Genomic DNA, 19712 nt, shown 5'->3' with positions numbered 1-19712 from the left:
CTTGGAGCCTGGATTAGTACATCAACTACAGTGTTGTAGTCATTGTAGAAACCTGGCTGAGAGAAAGGCAGCACTGACAGCTTAGTGTTGCGAGTTTTAGATGTTTCAGACATGATAGAGAGGGATGTAAAAGGGGTGGGTGGGGTTGCATTCCTGATTAAGGAGAATGTTACAACTGCAAAGAGGCAGTTATGCCACAGGGGTCCCAGCAGCCACTGGGACATGAGATATATCGGTAGATCGTGGCAAGATGTAAAATCAGCAGGGTTGTTATATTGGGTAATTTTCTGGAACTTCCTACTGCCAGGGGCATGGATGGGACAGAATTTGAGCGTCCAGAAGGATTTCTGAAAACATTGTGTATGGTCCAACTAGGAAAGGGGCCATACTTGTATTGGGGAATGAGCCTTGACAGATGATCGAAGTTTCAGTGGGGGAACATATGCCTCTATGAGAACAGTATATAAACTCCAATTACAGTATATAAACTTTGAAGTGAAATTTTAAAATTCATTATCTTTCTCCTTGAAAACAAACCCAAATATTCCAAACACATTTCATTTGCTGGAATTATATTACTTTGCATTTTAACTTTTCATCTATTTGTAAATGATTTTCACAGGAATCTGTTAATATTTCAGATGTGTTGGTGACTGACTTGAGTGTTAAATGAGCTCATCAGTTAATTGGTGTGTCAGCATGTATGTGTGAAAACCTGAGTCACTGTTTTCATGTTACAGTTTGGACTTTTTTTCCTGGTGAGAAAAACTTGACCTAATGTTCAAATTATATTCGTAAACATAAAAGAGAATGAATAAAGGATTATCTTGTCACCAGTGTATATGCTGGAAATAATATTTCTGAACATCCACCTCTTGCAGTGTTGTATTGTATACATAAAATACTAACCTTAATTTGCGCTGTGTTAAATTTGAGCAATTCAGATTAAAATCTGATACATAGGAATTATACAGGGAGGTAAAATTGAGGCTGAAGATTAACCATGATCTTATTGAATGACAGGTTTGAAAGAGCAATAGCTTATTCTTCCTCATATTTCTTTTACCTTTTAGCTGTGGTGTAGAATTCTTATTTTCAGGTGTTTTTTTTGTCCAAATATGGTAAGATTTGGTGGTTGTACTAAAGTCACTGCACCTGTTGCTCCTTCTGATCGAGAGTATCTCTCTTCCTTCACCACCTTAAATATTTTGTCTCTTTAAGGTAAACCATCTACTGATGAGCTTGACCAAAATTGCAGCTGCTCAGAACTTGATTTTTGCATCAAATGCCAGTATTTATGTCATGACCTGCAACAAAGACCTTGAAGTCAAGCTCTTTGTGGCAAGTCTTCTACTTTGTTTTCATTGATGTAACATCCTTTTTTTTTAAGTTTAACTAGTAAAATTGTAGTTTCGTTTATGTCCGTGTTACTTGAAACTCCTGCTCTAAGACTGTCAGGGTAGAATTCTTTCTCATGGTGTTGACAGCCTTTTTGACTGTATTTTGAAATTCCATGGTGAGGACCTAATTTTCACATTACTAGAGTTTTACCACCAAATTCTGCGAAAGCAAACAGGGCTCAGAAGTAAAAGCTTAAGAAAATTAACCTCTGCTTGTATGATCTCCAAGAGGAGGATTGATAGTACTTGACAGCCTTTAGTTTGTTTTTTGGGTTAAGTAGATCTACCATTTATGTAGAGGAACACATGGTACTGTTTCTTGACCTGAAAACAGCAGCTCCCCTAGAGCACAATTCTTTGACAGCGAGACTAATTGTTGTTCAAAATTCCTATGATAGCATTTTTCTGTAATACGCTATCCATTCCCTTCCACCAAAGGTGACTTAACATAAACTGCTGAAGATCACTTCATGATCCTGAAGATGTAAAATTATATCTTGGGCATGCAAACTAAGTGTTAATTTCGATTTATGACTGGCCATCAATTTTCTTATACTGATCAGATTAGCCGCCTGCACCGTCTCCGACAAGGCTCCCACCTGCTCCAGAAATATGTAATGACATCTCTGAAGAAAATATCTATAATCATAAACAGTTAAAAATTTCCATGTGATCACAACAACTGCGCAGTTTATACAGGCTCATGTACATAATGTGGAAGTTTCAAAAGTTGGGGTTGAATTAGAATGGATCAACTGAGCAGGTTCCGGAGCGAAGATTTTAAAAAGTAAATGGATTCTGGTTGATTCGATTGATCGATTTTAAGTATAGTGGATGAGCTAGAATCAAAGGCCAACACGAGCCACCTTGTGCAATATTTTCTTAATTAGACCACTCACCATTCAGTAATATCCAGTGTCTGAGTGCTCACATTCTGTTACTTGATTTGATTCAGAAAATGTGAAACTCTTGCTAAAATATTGAAATCAGATTTGCCATAAAAATAGGTTGTTCTTACTAATTGCTAGAACAGTAATTATAGGATTTTAAGTATGAATGTAATCTTACTTAGTGTAGAACACAGTGTCACTTAAATGTGTTGCAGTTATTTGGTGAAGCATCCTAAGGATAGTTTCAAATGCAACCTTCATTCTTGAGGTTATTTGCAATGCTAGTTCGGTGATGATGCTAAATTACTTCTGCTTCATGTGAATGTTAAACTTGTGGTTTAAATCTAGAGTCAGTGTGCTTATGGGCATTGAGTTTGTTTTGTACTAATTTTTTTAAACAAGTAAACAACCTGATGTGGCAACATTTTGCACAAATAGCTTTTCATGATGCTTTTCTGTTTTTTTTTAAAGATTACAACCTATCTGCACTAGAACACCTATTGTTTACCAAAGAGACCAAGTATTCTGCAACCAGATCTCAGGAAAAAGTAACTCACATCCCAGACAAAAGCTCAGTTTTATATGCTCAGGTATCATCACAATGCAAAACTAGCAACTGGAAGACAAGACAACAACATAGAAACACTCACCGCTATTCCTTGAGGGAGGCCAGGAAAACAGCGCTCTCCACATCTGATTCTGAAACCAATTCAGATGACAAGAGTTCATTCATGATCAGACAAAGACGACAGCAGACTTTGCAACCTTTTGTAACATGCCAGTCAAGAGAGGACTGTAGTGCTTCTAAGGACAGTTTTCTTCTGTCTTTAAAAGTTGGAGAAGTTGCTCAGCATGACTTAAGTTTAGAATGTACTGCTGCTGTGCTGCAAGAAGTAGATATGGAGTCCTCTGTGTTGAATATTTCGGAAAATACTCCATTTGATCTCTGTCGTGTTTTGTTGTCTCTATTAGAAAAAGTTTGCAAATTTGACATGGCCTTAAATCACAATCCAGCATTAACTGTGAACGTTGTTCCCACATTGACAGAATTTTTGGCAGGGTTTGGAAACTGCTGCAATGGCAATGTATCAAATGCTGAGGAAGTTGCTGCAGGATGGACCCCAGAGCCTGCAGCCCTGGTACAAAGGATGCTTTTACGAACGGTGTTACATCTTTTATCAGTTGACATAAATTGCAGAGGAAAAATGCCAGATACACTAAGGAAAAATATTGCAGACTTGTTGAGGGTGACATTGAAGATTAAGAGCTACATTGATAACTGTACAGATTCCTTTGTCCCACGACTGACGATGACTTTCCAGGAGTTCAGTGAAGATTTTTCTTTCTCAACGTCTTGTCACAAAATTCTGCTGGTGCCAGAGTTACTTGAAGTGGTTTTGCAAATCTTAATTTGTACCCTACAAACAGCATCCTCCAATCCCTCCTCCTTCAGTCAGGCTATGGACCTTGTCCATGAGTTCACACAGCATCATGGCTTTGAGTTGTTTGAAGGGATAGTGCTTCAGATGGAAAGATTGGTTGCAAAAGATGATCCGAAGTCTACTGAGGCAGCAGAGCATATCAAATCCTTAATCAGTAGTGTCATGAAAATAATTAGGATTATCAAAAAAGTAAAATCAGAACAACTCCATCAGTCTGTTTGTACACGCAAGCGGCACAGGCGCTGTGAGTATTCTCACTTCATGCATCATCATAGAAATCTGTCTGGCCTCCCAGTTGCAGCATTCAGAAATCAGCTGTCCAAAAATCCTTTTGAAATGACACTAGATGGTGAAGTTTACTATCCTGATCGCTGTTGCTGCATTGCAGTGTATGCCTACCAATGTCTGCACTTGCTTCAGGAAGTTTGCTTAAGTAGCACTTGTGTACAAATTTTATCAGGCATACATGCTGTGGGAATTTGTTGTTGTATGGATCCAAGGTCTATCATTGGCCCCATGATTCATGCGATAAAACTGCAAACTTTAAAGAACTGTCATCAGCACATCTTGAGTATTCTGAGTAAATTTATCCTTGAACAGCTTGGGGGTGAGGAGGTTTCAGTGAAAACGAAACAAGTGAATTGTAACATTTGCTCTGTTGATAGTAGCCAGATACCTGATATTGCAGAAATTCTACATGGAGGTCTTATAAACATTAGTTCCTCATCCAGTCTTGTCAACCCCATTTACAGAACAGATGGTATTCTGCCAAGTGGAGGATCCAGGGAAACGTGGATGTGGGAGGCTTTGAAAGCATACCAAGATCTTCTCTTCATTGATGATGCACAGCTGAGTTTGCAAGTTGCTAGCCATATATGCCATCTAATACAAAAAGGCAATGCTGTCATTAAATGGCAGCTTTACACTCATATCTTTAATACCGTGCTTCAAAGAGGAGTGGAGCTATCTCATCATACACAGCAACTAGGAATAGTGACAGCGTGTACTGAAGTATGCAGCTATCACAACAGATGTTTGTCTCGTGATGTTCTTCAGCTTCACTTGCACACGTTGCCTTCACTCTTTAAGTCAAGGTGAGCAAGGCATTATATCTTGTTTACCTTTTTTTTGTTTTGGAGTCATGTAGAGTTTCATTTCAGTAAGTAATTAGATATTGTGAAAATGAAAGGAGTAATGCAGTTGTGAAGAAAGGTCACTGGGCTTGAAACGTTAACTCTGTTTTCTCACCAGATATGCTGCCAGACCTGTTGAGTTTCTCCAAATGCTATCAAGGATTTAGTTCACCGCTTGATTGCAAGTTCATATGTGTTTTCAGGCCTTTTGTTCACCTCATTTTGCCGGACTTTCTTGATTGCTATATTCTATTTGCCTGTGCAGTTCTTTCTAATAAGTTGTGATGCACCCTGAGGCATTTCAAGGCTTTCAACATATTTATCCGCAGTATGAAACATTTTTAATTGTCCTAATGTTTTAAATTTGACCTATGTTTATTTACCCAATGCCACTCTGGGAGTTATAACAGCTAGACTTCAGCTTTTATAGGTCCAGCATTCTTCTTGATATAACAGTATGAAACACTGAACCTGATTGCAACAAGTTATTGCTATTAATTATAATGTAATAACTTGTATCTAAATGCTAGGCATTTGAAGGGAGAGGCAGTGTTTGTGTTGGATGTATGTAAGTCTTCGAGTCAGTTTTATCTACAATAATTTAAAACTGTTGTGTAAAGAGATTGTAAATGCTGGAAATCTGAATTAGTTAGAAAATACTGACACGAGTGAATGTTTGGAAAAGGAACAATGTGGGTAACGTTTCAAGGTTAGAGTGCATCTTAGATTTTTACCATAACTTGGCTATAACATTGTTATTAATTTCGCAGAAGTCTCTATTGCTCTTTGACTTCAGGGCAGTTGAATTAATGAAAGCGCACATGAGGTGTACCTTCTGCTTTCTATGATATATATCGTGTATGTAGAAAATCAAAATTGTATCTCTTCAATTCGGATGCAGCCACCAATGAAACCTGCAACTCAGGTGATGTGTAAGGTTCAAATTGATGGTTTTGGCTATTCCTGGAAACAAATTACTTTGGGCCAGATTTTTTTTAAATGAAAGAAAAGAGAAGTTCTGCTTGGGTCTCCCTCAAATATGTTCTGATTGTAAAAGTCCAGACAGCTACTTTGACAGCTACTGTCCAAGGGAGATACATACAGTCAGTATGATGATAGAATGCTGGGTGGGTTGGGTGCTAGATAAGTAGAATGGCAAGTGGTGGGGTGCCAGCTGGGGTAGACGTAGAGTAGCAATAACATAGGGGTGTCAGCTGGGGGTGCGGGTCGGTGCCAGGGTGCAATGTGGCAAAGGATCATGTAAGTCGGGGGGGCTGGAGAAATTGGGTTGTGGGCTGGGAAGTTGGGGTTGGACCTGTGGCGGTGGCCTTATTTGGGGGCTGGGGTTCAGGGGTCAGGTTAGATCAGTAGAAGCAGGAAGAGTGAATGGGTTTCTGGGGTCTGAGAGTGAGATGCACATGGAGTCTGTTGAATACTCAGGCATCAGACAATGTATTTAATAGTGACTGTTTTACTTAATTTCATCTGAAGTCTCCAATTATCTTTTAAATAGAGACTTTTGTAGAGTTCCAGGTGTGGTGGAGTTGCCTAGAAAATTCAATTTCAAATGCAATTCCTTTGGAATGTGCTATGATGGGAATTTTGCAGGGTCCCCATTTACAACTCCTATACATAAAAACAACTATTTCCTTTTCAACCTGTACAGAGATGTTATTACACACATCTGGAACAGATAGGACTTGAACCTGGGCCTCAGTGGTTCGGAGGTAGGGATGTTACCACTGTACCACAAGCCCTCTACACTTGCAGACTGACTGTCTGACCAGCAGAAAATCTTCCCCTTTTTTGGGACATCTCAATCCATACAAAGAAGAGCAGTGGTTTTTTGAGACCCAAACCAGAGATCATCACTGTAATCAAATTGGGCCATTCATTTTATTAAACTCCATTTGTCTACAAAGATACCATGTTGAAGTGACAGCACAAATCAAAAAGTCAAACAAATAGTATTTTGTCCGAACCTCCCCCTGCTTGATAAACTATAGGCTGCTTTTTCTCTTTTCAGATGGTGTGGACCTCTGTTATTTTCCAGCACTTTGTTCTTAAATATAATGTGACATGTTGAATTATTTTTCTTTTGGAAAAGCTTATTTTGTGTAAAAAAAAAAAAAAAAAATGTGTGCTTGTTTTCCACAGGGTAGTCAGAGGCCTCTTTTTGAGCTGCAATGGATTAAATCAGATGACCGAGCTAATTTATCTAGACTCTGTTAGATCGTATGCACTGAAGGTTTTTGAAACCTTAATTCTGTGCCTTGGGGATCAACAGCTAGATGCAGGAATGCAAGGTGAAGAAACTAATACAGAAGACTCTGTTTTGGATCCCTGTGATACTCCAAGTAGCCAATGTGCTGCACTGCATAGAAGTGAGATGCCGCAAAGTTTAAGTAAATTTTATGCTGTGCTCAAAGAATCATACCCCAAGAAGAAGAAAGATAAAATTATCGACAGCAACTTAAATGTAATAAACTTGTTTCTTTGTGTTGCGTTCCTGTGCATTAGTCAAGAGCCTGAATCTGATCATGAATCTGCCAATGATTCTGAAGACACCTCAGGCTACGATAGCACAGCCAGTGAGCCTCTGGGCAACAAGCTTCCTCATTTGTCACCAGATAGTGTTGTTTTGCCTTCAAAAGAGCAGATCAGGCAAGCAGCAGATGTGTGGTCTGTGTGTCGTTGTATCTACCTGAAAAGTATAGTATTCCAGAAACAGTTCCATAAACTTGGTGGCCTGGGGATCTGTCGTAGACTAATGACAATGATCATTCAACAGATCTCTAGCTCAAGGAAAGACACCATTAAAGCAAATCAAGTTAATATGTTTACTCAGGGTGAAAATCAAAAGGAATTAGAAATTGGCTCACATTCACCATCAAGTCTGGTGGCCAAAAAAGAATTGTCAGATATCAGCAGTTGTGAAAAGTCTGCTAAACCAGAGTCTGAACTTGTTCAAAAAACAACAGCATTTGGAGACCAATTTGATGCATGGAGTTTTGCTGTTGGAGATGATAAGATACCAAAAGATTGGAATGTTTCTGTTCCACAACAACGTACAACAGAGGAGGAATGGGAACTCCATAGTATCAGGCTTCTGGAAGCTTTATTAACCATCTGTCTACACAGTTCTGGAAAAACTGACTTCGACTCTACTCCACAGGTATGTTTGGTAGTGATAATGTTTCTTGTGTTAAGTTGTCAACATGCAATCCATTGACTAAGGGTCACTGGACTCAGTGTTAACTCTGTTTTCTCTCTATACATGCTGTTAGACATGCTGAGCTTCTCCAGCAATTTCTCTTTTTGTATCTAATTCAGTGAGGGGGGACTTCTGTCCATAATCCCAATGTCCCAGGAATTGAAAATTGAGCATCAAGTATTGTGGCTGTAATAACTCAGGAAGCCTGACTGGAAAAGAATATTATTTATTGTTGAGCACCAAAATGACTACTTGTGGCAAATGTAAGATAGTACCAGCTCAGCACAGAGTTCTGCAGACCTATCCCTGGGTCTGCTTCATTTTTAAAAATAATACCTGGAAGTGTTGTTTTTAGCTGTCAACTGCCACCGGTAAAACGCCTCTGGAGCCAATTGGATATTTACATGTGAAGCCCGTTGCAGGCAATGCAAACCATCTGGGTCCACTTTATAAAGAAAGTTACACAGAAGCAAATTCCCTGAATAGAATACATATGACACTTCTAAAACAACCAACTCGGAGATGCTATTACAAACCTTTGCAGCAGGTTGGACTTGAACCTGGACCTTCTCGGCTTAGGGGTAGAGACACTACCATTCTATCACAAGAGCCGTCATGTACCTATCCTGAAGAAATTCTCCAGTCAACCTTTTCAGAGATGTTATGACACATCTCTGGAGCAGGTGGAACTTGAACCTAAGCTTCCTGGCTCAGAGGTGGAGACACTACCACTGCACCAGATAAGTCCTAACTCTGCATTTGCTTTTAGATTTTTTTTTTCCAATAAGCCAGTTCAGACATGCTGTTACACTCCTCTGGAGCAGATGAGACTTGAACCCAGGCTTACTGGTTCGGAAGTAGTGACACTGCCACTGCCACAAGAAACCTTTGGGTCAGCTTTATTTTTATATTTTCCTAATTAATCTGTTCGAACACATTATTATACAACTCTGGATTAGAGTTGGTCTCCTGGCTGAGAGGTAGGCACACTGTCATTGCACCATAAGAACCTCATGGGTCTGCTTTGTTTTTGTTTTTTCTGTTTTTATTTACATTTTTGAATCAGCCTGTTCAAATATGTTATTACACATGTCTGGAGCAGGTTGGACTTGAGCCTTGCCCTCCACAGCCTAGAGGTATGGACACTGTCACTGTGCCACAAAAGCCCTACCCTAGGTCTACTTCTTTTAATCAACCTCTTCAGAGATGTTATTATCACCTCCTGGACCAGGGACTTGAGTGCAGGCTTACTGGCTCATTGAGATAAGGACACTGTCGCTGCATCATTAATTAGAACTGCTTTTTTCCAAAATCACTCTGTTCAGGGTTGTTATTGACATACCTCTAGAGTAGGTGGGACTTGAGCCTAGGCTTTTTAGCTCAGAGGTGGGGACACTACCACCGTGCCACAAGATCTAGTCTTTAACCAGGAGAGCGATTTGTTGACAGTTCATACATGTTTACTTGAGTAGAATTTACTTATTTGGAATAGGTATTTTCTAATTAACTTTCTCAAAGAGACATTATTAAAGACTTCTGGAGTAGATGGAACTTGAACCCAGGCCTCTGACTTGGTAGGGACACAGTCACTGCACTGCAAGACAATTAATGGGTCTGCTTTTTTAAACATCCATAAATGTTATCATGCACGACAGTGTTTTTTCCCACCACCAAATCACTGTCATTTTGTTTTGTTTTTTAACTATTAACCATTACCAGTAATCACCCATGCAGCCAATTAGAAGTTTACATGTGAAGGCAATTATAGGCAATGTGAATGAGAGGTGGGTTTTTTCTGCTTTTTTTAAATCAACCTGTTCAGACATGTTACGACATTGTCTGTCTGGGGTAGGTGAAACTTGAATGCAAGCTTCCTGGCTCAGAGATAGGGAGTGCTTTTTTTCCGTTATGTCCAGAAGTGTTATCAACACACAACTGACTTTCCCATCACCAAACCACTTTTTTTAAAAACCGAAAGAACTGCGGATGCTGTAAATCAGGAACAAAAACAAAGTTGCTGGAAAAGCTCAGCAGGTCTGGCAGCATCTGTGAAGGAAAAAACAGAGTTAACGTTTAGGGTCCAGTGACCCCCCTTCAGAGTTCTGAAGAAGGGTCACTGGACCCGAAACATTAACTCTGTTTCTTCCTTCACAGATGCTGCCACATACTTTTTTTTGTTGTTAATTATTAACCTCCACCAGTAATCACTCCATGCAGCCAGTGAGAGGTTTACATAAAAAGCCCATTATAGGCAATGTGAACCATCAAAGAGATTGGGGTGAGTCTGCTTTATTATTTTTAACATTTTCTAATCAACCTGCTCATTACACACCTCAGCAGCAGATGGAGCTTGAACCCAGGCCTCATGGACCAGAGGCAGGGAGTCTACCACTGCACCACAAAAGCCCAGTGGATGTGCATTTTTTAAAATATATTTTCCAATCAACCTGTTCAGACATGTCATAGCACATATCTGAAGCAGGTGGGACTTGAACTCAGGCCTTCTGGTTCAGAGGGAGGGACATTACCTCTGCACCACAAGAGTGCTGAGTCTGCTTTTTTCATATTCAGAAATGTTATATGCACAAGTGAACAGCTTTTCCCTGCACCAACTCACTCTGATTTTTAAAAAAATTTTTATCTATTAAATGCTACCCATAGCAGCCAATTAGATATCTACGTGCAAAATCCATTATGGGCAATGCAAACCATTAAAGTGAAGGGGGTAGGGAGAGTGGGAAAGAACTAAATCAAAATGGAATTGGAGCAGGAAATAAAGCACTGTATCCCCCGCAGTGCCCATTTCTCTCTAAAGGCACAGAGAGCATTAATGGACACCACAGGGAGATTAATTGTTGATTTTCCATTGGCTTCTAAGGAGTTATCCACAGTGGCCAAAACAATTCATCAGAAATCTGTAGTAATAAAGAGTTCATTAGTGTTTTGATGCAACTGCTAGGTAAGGCTTCTAAGAATTACAGCAATAGTTTGTGTGGGTGTGTGTTTAATGTGTTAAATGATTACGAGATTCTTTAGGAGAGTTTTAACACAAAATTGGTCAGTGAATCGCGTAAAGCAATAGTAGTTAAGGTGACTAAAGTTTTGGGTTGAGAGATTAATTTTAAGAAGCATCTTGGGGAAGTTTAAGGAGGGAATTCCAGAACTTTGTTAACAGTATTTGTGAAATTTAAATTTTCTGTTTCTTAAATCCCAGAACCTTTCTGTGGATGAAATATTGACTGACATGCGAGACCAACTTGTTCATTCTGGTATTGTTGATTCCAATCTGGCCAAGCCTCTCTTCGATTCCTTACAAAGTGTATCCTTAGGAGGAACTTACGTGGATGGCTGTTCAGCTGAGCAAGAGAGAAAAAAGGTGCTGCTTTAAGTAACTGTTGTGTTAAGTATTTGCCACTAATTTGCTTTTTTGAAATTAATAACATTTCTGTTCTTTATGCACACTTAGTGTTATCAAAATACTGTTCCACCTTAAAAATCTCAACAATATTAAAATATATATGTTCATGATCTAATTTTAAGTTGAGGTTCTTGTTTCCTCTTTCAGCAAGAGATGTGGTAGATGGACAACCTTGTCTGAGGTCTCTCCAACTGCTACAAAAAGTCATATTATTGGAGGTGTTGCAGAGCTTCCTGTATTGATTTCCTAACTTATATTTACCTGTTTCACCAATAGATTTGGAAGACATTTTCCTATCTGTTAATTTGACTCCCCCACCTCCAGTTTTCATTTCATGAAGTAAGCATTAAAAATGGTGGATTTAGGAACAACAGAAACATTGTGTTGCAAAAATAAAACACTGGGTGCTGGAAGTCTAAAATAAAGTCAAAAAATGCTAGAAGCACTCAGCAGGGCTGGAAGAATCTATGGAGAGTTAATATGTTCAGGCCAAGGCCCCTTCTTCAGAATTTAAAGAAGATAGAAATGTGAGACCTTGTGCAAGTAAGAAGGACGTGATAGCAATCTGGGAGGGAAGAATAAAGGAATCGGTCTGCAACAGAATAGAGGCTAGCAAAAATGATTTCATGGCACAACAAATAAAGTAGGTTGTCTTGGATGTGGCAATAAAAAATTGTCCAGCGTAGATGTGAATGGCAGCGTATTGAGTAGCTGTGGTCCAAAACAAAAACATCAGAATAGTAAGATTAAGATTGGCATATATAAAAACAACCAGAAACAAATTGCAAGGGACAGTGTTAATGTTCTAAAGTTGTTGAATCCAGAATCGTGTAGATGCCTAATTTAAAATATTAGATGCTGTACCTTGAGCTTGCATTGAGATTCATTAGAACATGGCAGCAGGCCAACGATGAAGATGGCAGCATGAGATCAAAATGGATAATTAAAATGGCAGGCAACTGGAAGCTCAAGGTCATCCTTGTGGATCAAGTACAGATGTCCACAAAGTGGTAATGTAACCTGAGTTTGAACTTCCCAATGTAGAGGGGACCACATTGTAAACTGAACACAGTATACTATATTGAAAGATTTTTCCTGGAAAGTGTGTTTAGAGTATAGGCGGTGGGAAGAGAGGAGGAAGAAGGGCAATTCTTAAATCTCTTGCATTTGCATGGGAAGGTCCTGTTGGAAAGGGAGGAAGTGTCTGGGATTGTACTGGAGGGAACAGCTTCTGCAATGTTGACCGAAGACGGATGTAGAAAATGTTTAGTCGTAGTACATAGGAGCTGGTAGCAATGGCAGAGGATGATGTGTTGAATGTGAAGGCAGGTGGGTGAACAAGGAGAATTGTTTTGCTGTTCTGTAAGAGGGGAAGGGCCGAAAGCAGAAGTGTGGGAAATAAGTTGGGCACTGTCCAGATACCTTGTCAATCAAGGTAGGAAAGATATACTCTTTTGGGAAGTGAGGTTGTGGAAGATTGCATCATCAGAACTGATGCAAGGGAGAAACTGGGAGAATGGAATGAAGTCCTTCCAGGAAGCATGAGAAGAATATTTTTTTAAAAAATTCAACGGAGCCGGAACAATGCTAAAACAACAGCTCTACCAGCAAAGTCCTGTTCATGAATTTTGATTTTATTGCCCTTCTATGGTATTGGTTTTAAAAAAAACCCTAGGAACAACATACAGGCCTAGCTGGAACGTTAGCCAATGGAGATTTTTTTCGATTTGTATGAATTCACTGTATTGGGCATCACTGGCCAGGTGAGCATTTGGTTTCCATCTTTAAGTTTTCTTGATAAGGTGGTAGTAATCTTCATTCTTGAACCCTTGATGTTATACAGGTTACCACATTATACAGGTATCCACATTACAGTTAGGAAAGGGTTCCAGGATCTTCATCCAGTGATTGCAAACCATTCCAGCCCTTACCCCATATTAGAATTTTATGACCACACTGCACCTCAGCAGGTGAATGTCAATCTGAGTGAAATTGCAAGATTGGAAGTCCAAAGAGCCATCACAAGTCTGAAAGGTGTCTGAAAGAATCTGGGGTCAATATGATGCCAGTAGAGTATTTGAAATGTGTCAAGAACATTGTACTAACTGTGTGAAAGAACCTATACAACAGGATCTGCACTACAGAGGATGTTTTGTATGACTACAGACTAAGAATAATTATGCCTAAGAAAAGGAGACTAAGTGACTACACCAACTGGAGGGAAATAAGTGTTGTTGGTACCTAGGACAACTTTCAGCACAGTACTTCTCAACAGATTTAAAGTCAATGGGTACCCCTTTTGAAGAATAGTGAAGTTTCCGTGATAGCAAATCATGATATGGAGCAGGTAATTAAACTCAGGAAATCATGAAGCAGAGCATCAGAAGCCACTTGTTATCAACTTAATTGATTTCAAAAAGGCTTTTGACACATCTATTGACAGTCACGCTGGTACATCATAAGATGGTATGGCATTTTGGACCAGTATATTAACATCTTCAAGGTATTATATTGTCTCTTTAGCTGCTGCCCAAGACAAGCAAGGGCAAAGTGGACAATTTCAACATCATCACAGAAATATGACAGGGCTACTTACTCTCCCCATTCCTTTTCTTCTCAGTTATTGATTTCATTGTGAAGAAGGTGATGGTGGGTGCAGACTTTGGCATCTAGTGGCAATTCTACTTTTGATTGACCAAGTATTTAGAGATGACACAACCTTGCTGAAGAGTGCACACTCCAAGATATGACCATGAGTCTCGAAATTAGTGATGCTGAGGTTGGTCTGTGCATCCAGCTGTAAAAAAGATCAAGGCAATAACAATTGGATGGTAACGCAGCACTCCCCCATCATTGTCGAGCAGCGAGCATCAGCATGATCACTTCTGGTGCCTAGGAAACAACTTCTCCAGAGAGGGTGTTGGAGATATTGATATCCAGATAGGAATTGGCAAAGCAGCATCAGTACTTGAGCAACTCCAAATGGTACGGGTATCCAACACCACCAACATGGCCATGAAGCTGCAATTCTATGTCCATTGTAGGACCAACCGCACACTGTGTCTCTGAGGCATGGAAGTGAGCATCAGAATGTCAAGGAGTTGGATGTCTTCGGCCAGTAAGTGTTCTAGTCGCCTACAGAACACTGACAGAGAAACTACTGAGACTTGCAGGCACATATTTTTCCTCTTGGAGGTATGTCTTGCCAGAGTGGCAGTTGAGTTTACACCAGATGGGAAAAGAAGTTGCAGGCAGACAAAGATGACCTGGTGAAGTACGTTTAAGGAAGGCATTCAAGAGCAGGACTCCACCTAGGCTGTAGTGAAAGAGATTATGAAGGGACAGATGTTGGACTCTACCCATTGTCCCACACTCTGCTGGAGGAATTAAGTCTTAGGAAGGTTAACTTGTCTATGACTTACTTATGAGGACATTGGTCCCAGCCCTGTTGAAGCGCACCTGTTTGCCTAGAACTTGTTCCAGGAGCCTAGAAATCTGAAACTCATTGCTTTACAATATGTCACCAGCCACGCATTGACCTTTCTCACTTTACTATTCCTATACTCAATAATCACTGCTACTGAAAGTAATCCAAAGATTACCATCCTCAAGTTCTGGTTCTTTAACTTCTTCCCTAGCTATTGCAACTGTATAAAACCTTAACCAAATGTTGTGGCTCCACGTGGGTGGAAGGAGAAGGTATATATGGAAGTTCCAATTTCAGGGTGTTATAATGGTATTTTATGTATCCTACCCTAAGTTAGCACATGGTCTCCCCATGGTGAACAAGGTTTGGGTATATTTCTGAGGTATGTGGTCGAGTCATGCAATTTTGAAAACAGACAATAATTCTGCAATTATTCTAGTGCAGTCTTCCAGTTATTCCTAGGAAAGTAAACTTTTAAATCAGTTTACATTAAAGCTACTAGTTTATACTGAATTTGCTGTAACAGTAAATGTCTTGGAAACATTGCCAGGTAATTCTGTGAACCCCAATTTACAGTGATAGAGTCGTGATTCATAAACTGACCAGTTCAATTTCTGCTATTTGCTCCAGAAATATACATTATCAATCTCGTGTTGTGTAGTTTGTAGCTCTGCAAATCTTGTACCAATTGGGTACAAGAAACTGTGTGTATGCTCAGCAAGATCAAACGCAGCTCAGATTATTAGATGTAAATTGAATTTTGTCTACTATGTGAACTGTTTGTGTTTCTTAGCAATTAAGTGCAGTTTGTACATTGTTTAGCTGTGAATAAATTTGTCATGTTCATGATAACAAGGTGTAGAGCTGGATGAACATAGCAGGCCAGGCAGCATCAGAGGAGCAGGAAAGCTGACGTTTCAGGTCTGGACCCTACTATCTCTGTGTCATGTTCATGTGGGGTTGCCTCATTATGATTATATTTCAGATTTTATTTTCAAGTTTGTTTTTTTATTGGCAATTTAGTTTGTCAGCCTTGGCTCCAATGTAATACGTGCACCTCACAATCAAGGTTTCAAGTCCTAGGAAGCAGTGTTGGTGGGTGAGATATTTAACTGAAGCCACATTTACTCCCTCAGTGGATGTAAAAGATTCCATGGCACTTTTTGAAGATTTCTCAATATGGAATTATTGAGCACACTCAGCTGAGCATTTGGCTGACCACTCAGATCCTGTGCGGAACAACTGGTGGAGGTATTTATTCACCAACATCTTCAACCTCTCCCTACAAGCTCAAGTTCCCATCTGCTTCAAGGAGACCACCATCATCTCCATACCCAAGAAGACACATGCAGTGTGCCTTAATGACTACCGCCTAATAGCTCTGACTTCAATAATCATGAAGTGCTTTGAGGGGCTGGTCATCAACTGCCATCTCCAAACCTGCCTCTATCCCCTACAGTTTGCCTACTGACATAACAGATCCACAGAAGATGCCATATTTGTAGCCCCACACTCATTCCTGAAACGTCAGAACAAATCAGACACCTACGTCAGACTCCTGCTTGTTGACTACAGCTCTGCCTTCTAAGCCATTGTCCCCTCCAGGCTGGTCTCAAAACTGCATGACATTGGTCTTGGCTTTGCCCTCTGCAATTAGATCCTCAGCTTTCAGACACATAGGTTGCAGTCTGTGAGGATAGGTAACTACACCTCCTCCACAATAACACTCAACGCTGGAGCCCCCCCCAAGGATGCATCCTCAGCCCCTACTGTACTCCCTGTACACACACAACTGTGTTGCCAAATTCCGAATGAACGCCATCTACAATTTCGTGTTGACACCGTAGTGGGACGGGTATCTAACAACAACGAGTCAAAATACAGTAGGGAGATAGAGGGCTTGGTGATGTGGTACAGTGCAAACAATCTGTCAGCATTGGCCAAACTGAAGAACTGATCATTGACTGCAAAAAGAAAGGAGGAGAACATGCCTCCATCTACATCAACAGAACAGAGGTTGAGAGGGTGGAGAGCATTAAGTTCCTCAGAGTGACGATAACCGATGATCTGTCCCGGACTTCCCACGTAAATGCGACGTTCGAGAAGGCACAACAACGCCGCCTCTTCCTCAGGCTGCTCAGGAAATTTGGCATGTCCATAAGGTCCCTCACCAACTTTTACGGATGCACCATTGAAAGCGTACTGTCCAGGTATATGGCAACTGCTCTGCCAAAGGCCATAAGAAACCATAAGAAGGTGCTGTGCACAGTCCAGACCATCACGGATGCCAACCTTCCATCCATGGACTGTATTACACGGCTCATCAAAGCATCATCAAAGACCTGTTGCACCCTGGTAATGACCTTCTATAACCTCTTCCGTCAGGCAGAAGATGCAGAACCCTGAAGGTTAAGGAACAGCTTCTTTCCAGCTGTTATCAGACTTTTGAATAGATTCTAGCCTCAAATAATGTAACATGCAATGTAACCTGTGTGCCTGTAAGTCTGTCTTTTTGGTCTGTACATCCTTTGCTGTGATCTGCTTGTACCGCTCATAAACAAAGCTTTTCACTGTATTTCGGTACACGTGACAATAAAATCAATCAATTAATTTTTGAAGTTGTATCCAAAATTTCTTCCCTCCAGCGTCACTTAAATCAGATTTTCTAGTCATCGTTCCTGGTTGTGAGACCACACTGTGTGCAAATTAGCTGTACAATGATAAGGTCCTTATTCCTCTGAATTCCTTGTTCGAGCTTCAGTTCCTCTCTTGGCCTCAAATATGTTTCCAAGGATTCTCAGGTTTCCTGATTCTTTATTTTTGAGTTACAGTGCACCCAGTCTGCCAGTGCACATTTATCTCCTAGCCCTGCTAATGCTGAGGGAATTGATGAATACTATACAGAATGTAGAATATCATTATCTTTTAAATTTTCAGACTATTTTATTGTCACTGTAGGTAATCCATTAAAAGGCTGATTTGATTTTCAAATTGAAATGGCATATTCTGATTTTAAAGTGGGATGGTTATTTAAAGGCTATCAATGCATAAAGTCTTGCTAACTTTTAATTATTCTTCAGCAACAGAAAATAAATGATCAGACAGCCCTACAGCTGGGTGATCTTTCAGAGGAGACAGAAGAGCCACCGGATTGTAACATCAGGCTTTTTGCTGAAGAGGAAGGATATGAGGCTGATAGTGAAAGTAACTCAGAAGATTTTGCAGCCAAGGAGGAAGGTAAATTTGTTTCCGTGTATTTTACTTATCACCCCTCCCATCTTGTCAACTCCGCTCAAATACAAAATTACCATGTAAATAAGTACAGTAGCCATTGCATAAATGGTATTATAATATTATAGTTGCATTCCTGCACCGCCTGGTTCTATCTCCTTCTCAAAATCCACAAACCTGACTGTCCTGGCCAACCCATTGTCTCTGCCTGTCCTGCCCCACTGACCTCATCTCTGCTTACCTTGACTCCTGGAACAGGAACTCCCCACCTCTGTTCAGGACGCTACCCATGCCCTCCACCTCCTCCAAGACTTTCAGTTCCCTGGCCCCCAAAACCTTTTCTTCACCATGAACATCCAGTCCCTGTATACTTGTATCCCCCACGCAGATGACCTAAAAGCCACCTGCTTCTTCCTTTTCCGTAGGCCCAACCAGTCCCATCTACTGACCCCCTCATCTGCTTAATGGAACTTGTCCTTACCCGCAACTTCTCCTTTAACTCCTCCCACTTCCTACAAACTAAAGGGGTGGCTATAGGTACCTGTATGGGTTCAAGCAATGCCTGCCTCTTTTTGTAGGATACATGCAAAAGTCCCTCTTCCACTGCTACACTGGCACTATCCCCCACCTCTTCCTCCGCTACATTGATGACTGTATCAGCACGGTCGCGTGCTCCCTTGAGGAGCTTGAACAGTTCATCAACTTTACCAACGCCTTTCACCCCAACCTCAAGTTCACCTGGACCATCTTCCTCCCCTTCCTGGACCTCTCTGTCCCCATATCCTGTAACCGTCTCAGCACCGATGTCTATTTCAAACCCACCAACTCCCATAGCTACCTTGACTACACATCCTCTCATCCACTCTCCTGCAAGAATGCGATCCCCTACTTCCAATTCCTCCGCTGCATCTACTCCCAAGAAGGAGCGTTCCACTCCCGGACATTAAAGATGTCCTCCTACTTCAGGGACTGCAACTTCCCCCCTTCATTGATCGAAAATGCCCTCAACTGCATCTCTTGCATTTCCCGTACTTCTGGCTTAAAACCCTCTCGCCCCAACACAAATAAAGACAGAGTCCTCGTGGCCCTTTCACACCACCCCACCAACCTCCACATCCAGCGCATCATCCTCTGCCACTTTTTTGCCACCTACGATCTGAACCCGCGACCAAAGCGATATTTCCCTCCCCACCCCATCTGCCTTTCATAGGGACCGCTCACTCCATGACTCCCTCGTCCATTCCACACTTCCCATCAACCCCACCACACCCAACACCTTTTCTTGCAAGCGCAGGAGGTGTTACACGTGCCCCTACACCTCCACCCCTCACCCCTCACCCCTCACCCCTCACCCCTCACCTTCATTCGAGGCCCAAGACAAACTTTCCATATCCGACAAGAGGTTCACTTGTACATCCTCCAATCTGGTCTACTACATCTGTTTCTCCCACTGTGGCCTCCTCTACATCAGTGAGACCAAATGTAGACTCCGGTGATCGATATGCGGAGTACCTGTGCTAAAATCAATAACACCTTCCGGTTGCCAATCATTTTAAC

General features: G+C 40.9%; 1 protein-coding gene across 1 annotated transcript in view; it reads left to right on the top strand.

The window, feature by feature from the left end:
* The window catches only part of lyst (lysosomal trafficking regulator), a 327516-nt gene that overhangs the window by 142447 nt on the left and 165357 nt on the right, over positions 1 to 19712 (top strand). The window contains exons 5-8 of the mRNA XM_048597088.1: positions 2762 to 4826; positions 7023 to 8040; positions 11294 to 11455; positions 18005 to 18161. Of these exons, the coding sequence (XP_048453045.1) occupies positions 2762 to 4826; positions 7023 to 8040; positions 11294 to 11455; positions 18005 to 18161 (3402 nt within the window). The remainder of the gene's footprint in view (positions 1 to 2761; positions 4827 to 7022; positions 8041 to 11293; positions 11456 to 18004; positions 18162 to 19712) is intronic.

The sequence above is a fragment of the Rhincodon typus genome, chromosome 5 (assembly GCF_021869965.1).
Source record: "Rhincodon typus isolate 14 chromosome 5, sRhiTyp1.1, whole genome shotgun sequence".
Lineage (NCBI taxonomy): Eukaryota > Metazoa > Chordata > Chondrichthyes > Orectolobiformes > Rhincodontidae > Rhincodon > Rhincodon typus.
Note: the sequence above shows the minus strand (reverse complement) of the source record. Positions and strands in the feature narration are given on the sequence as shown.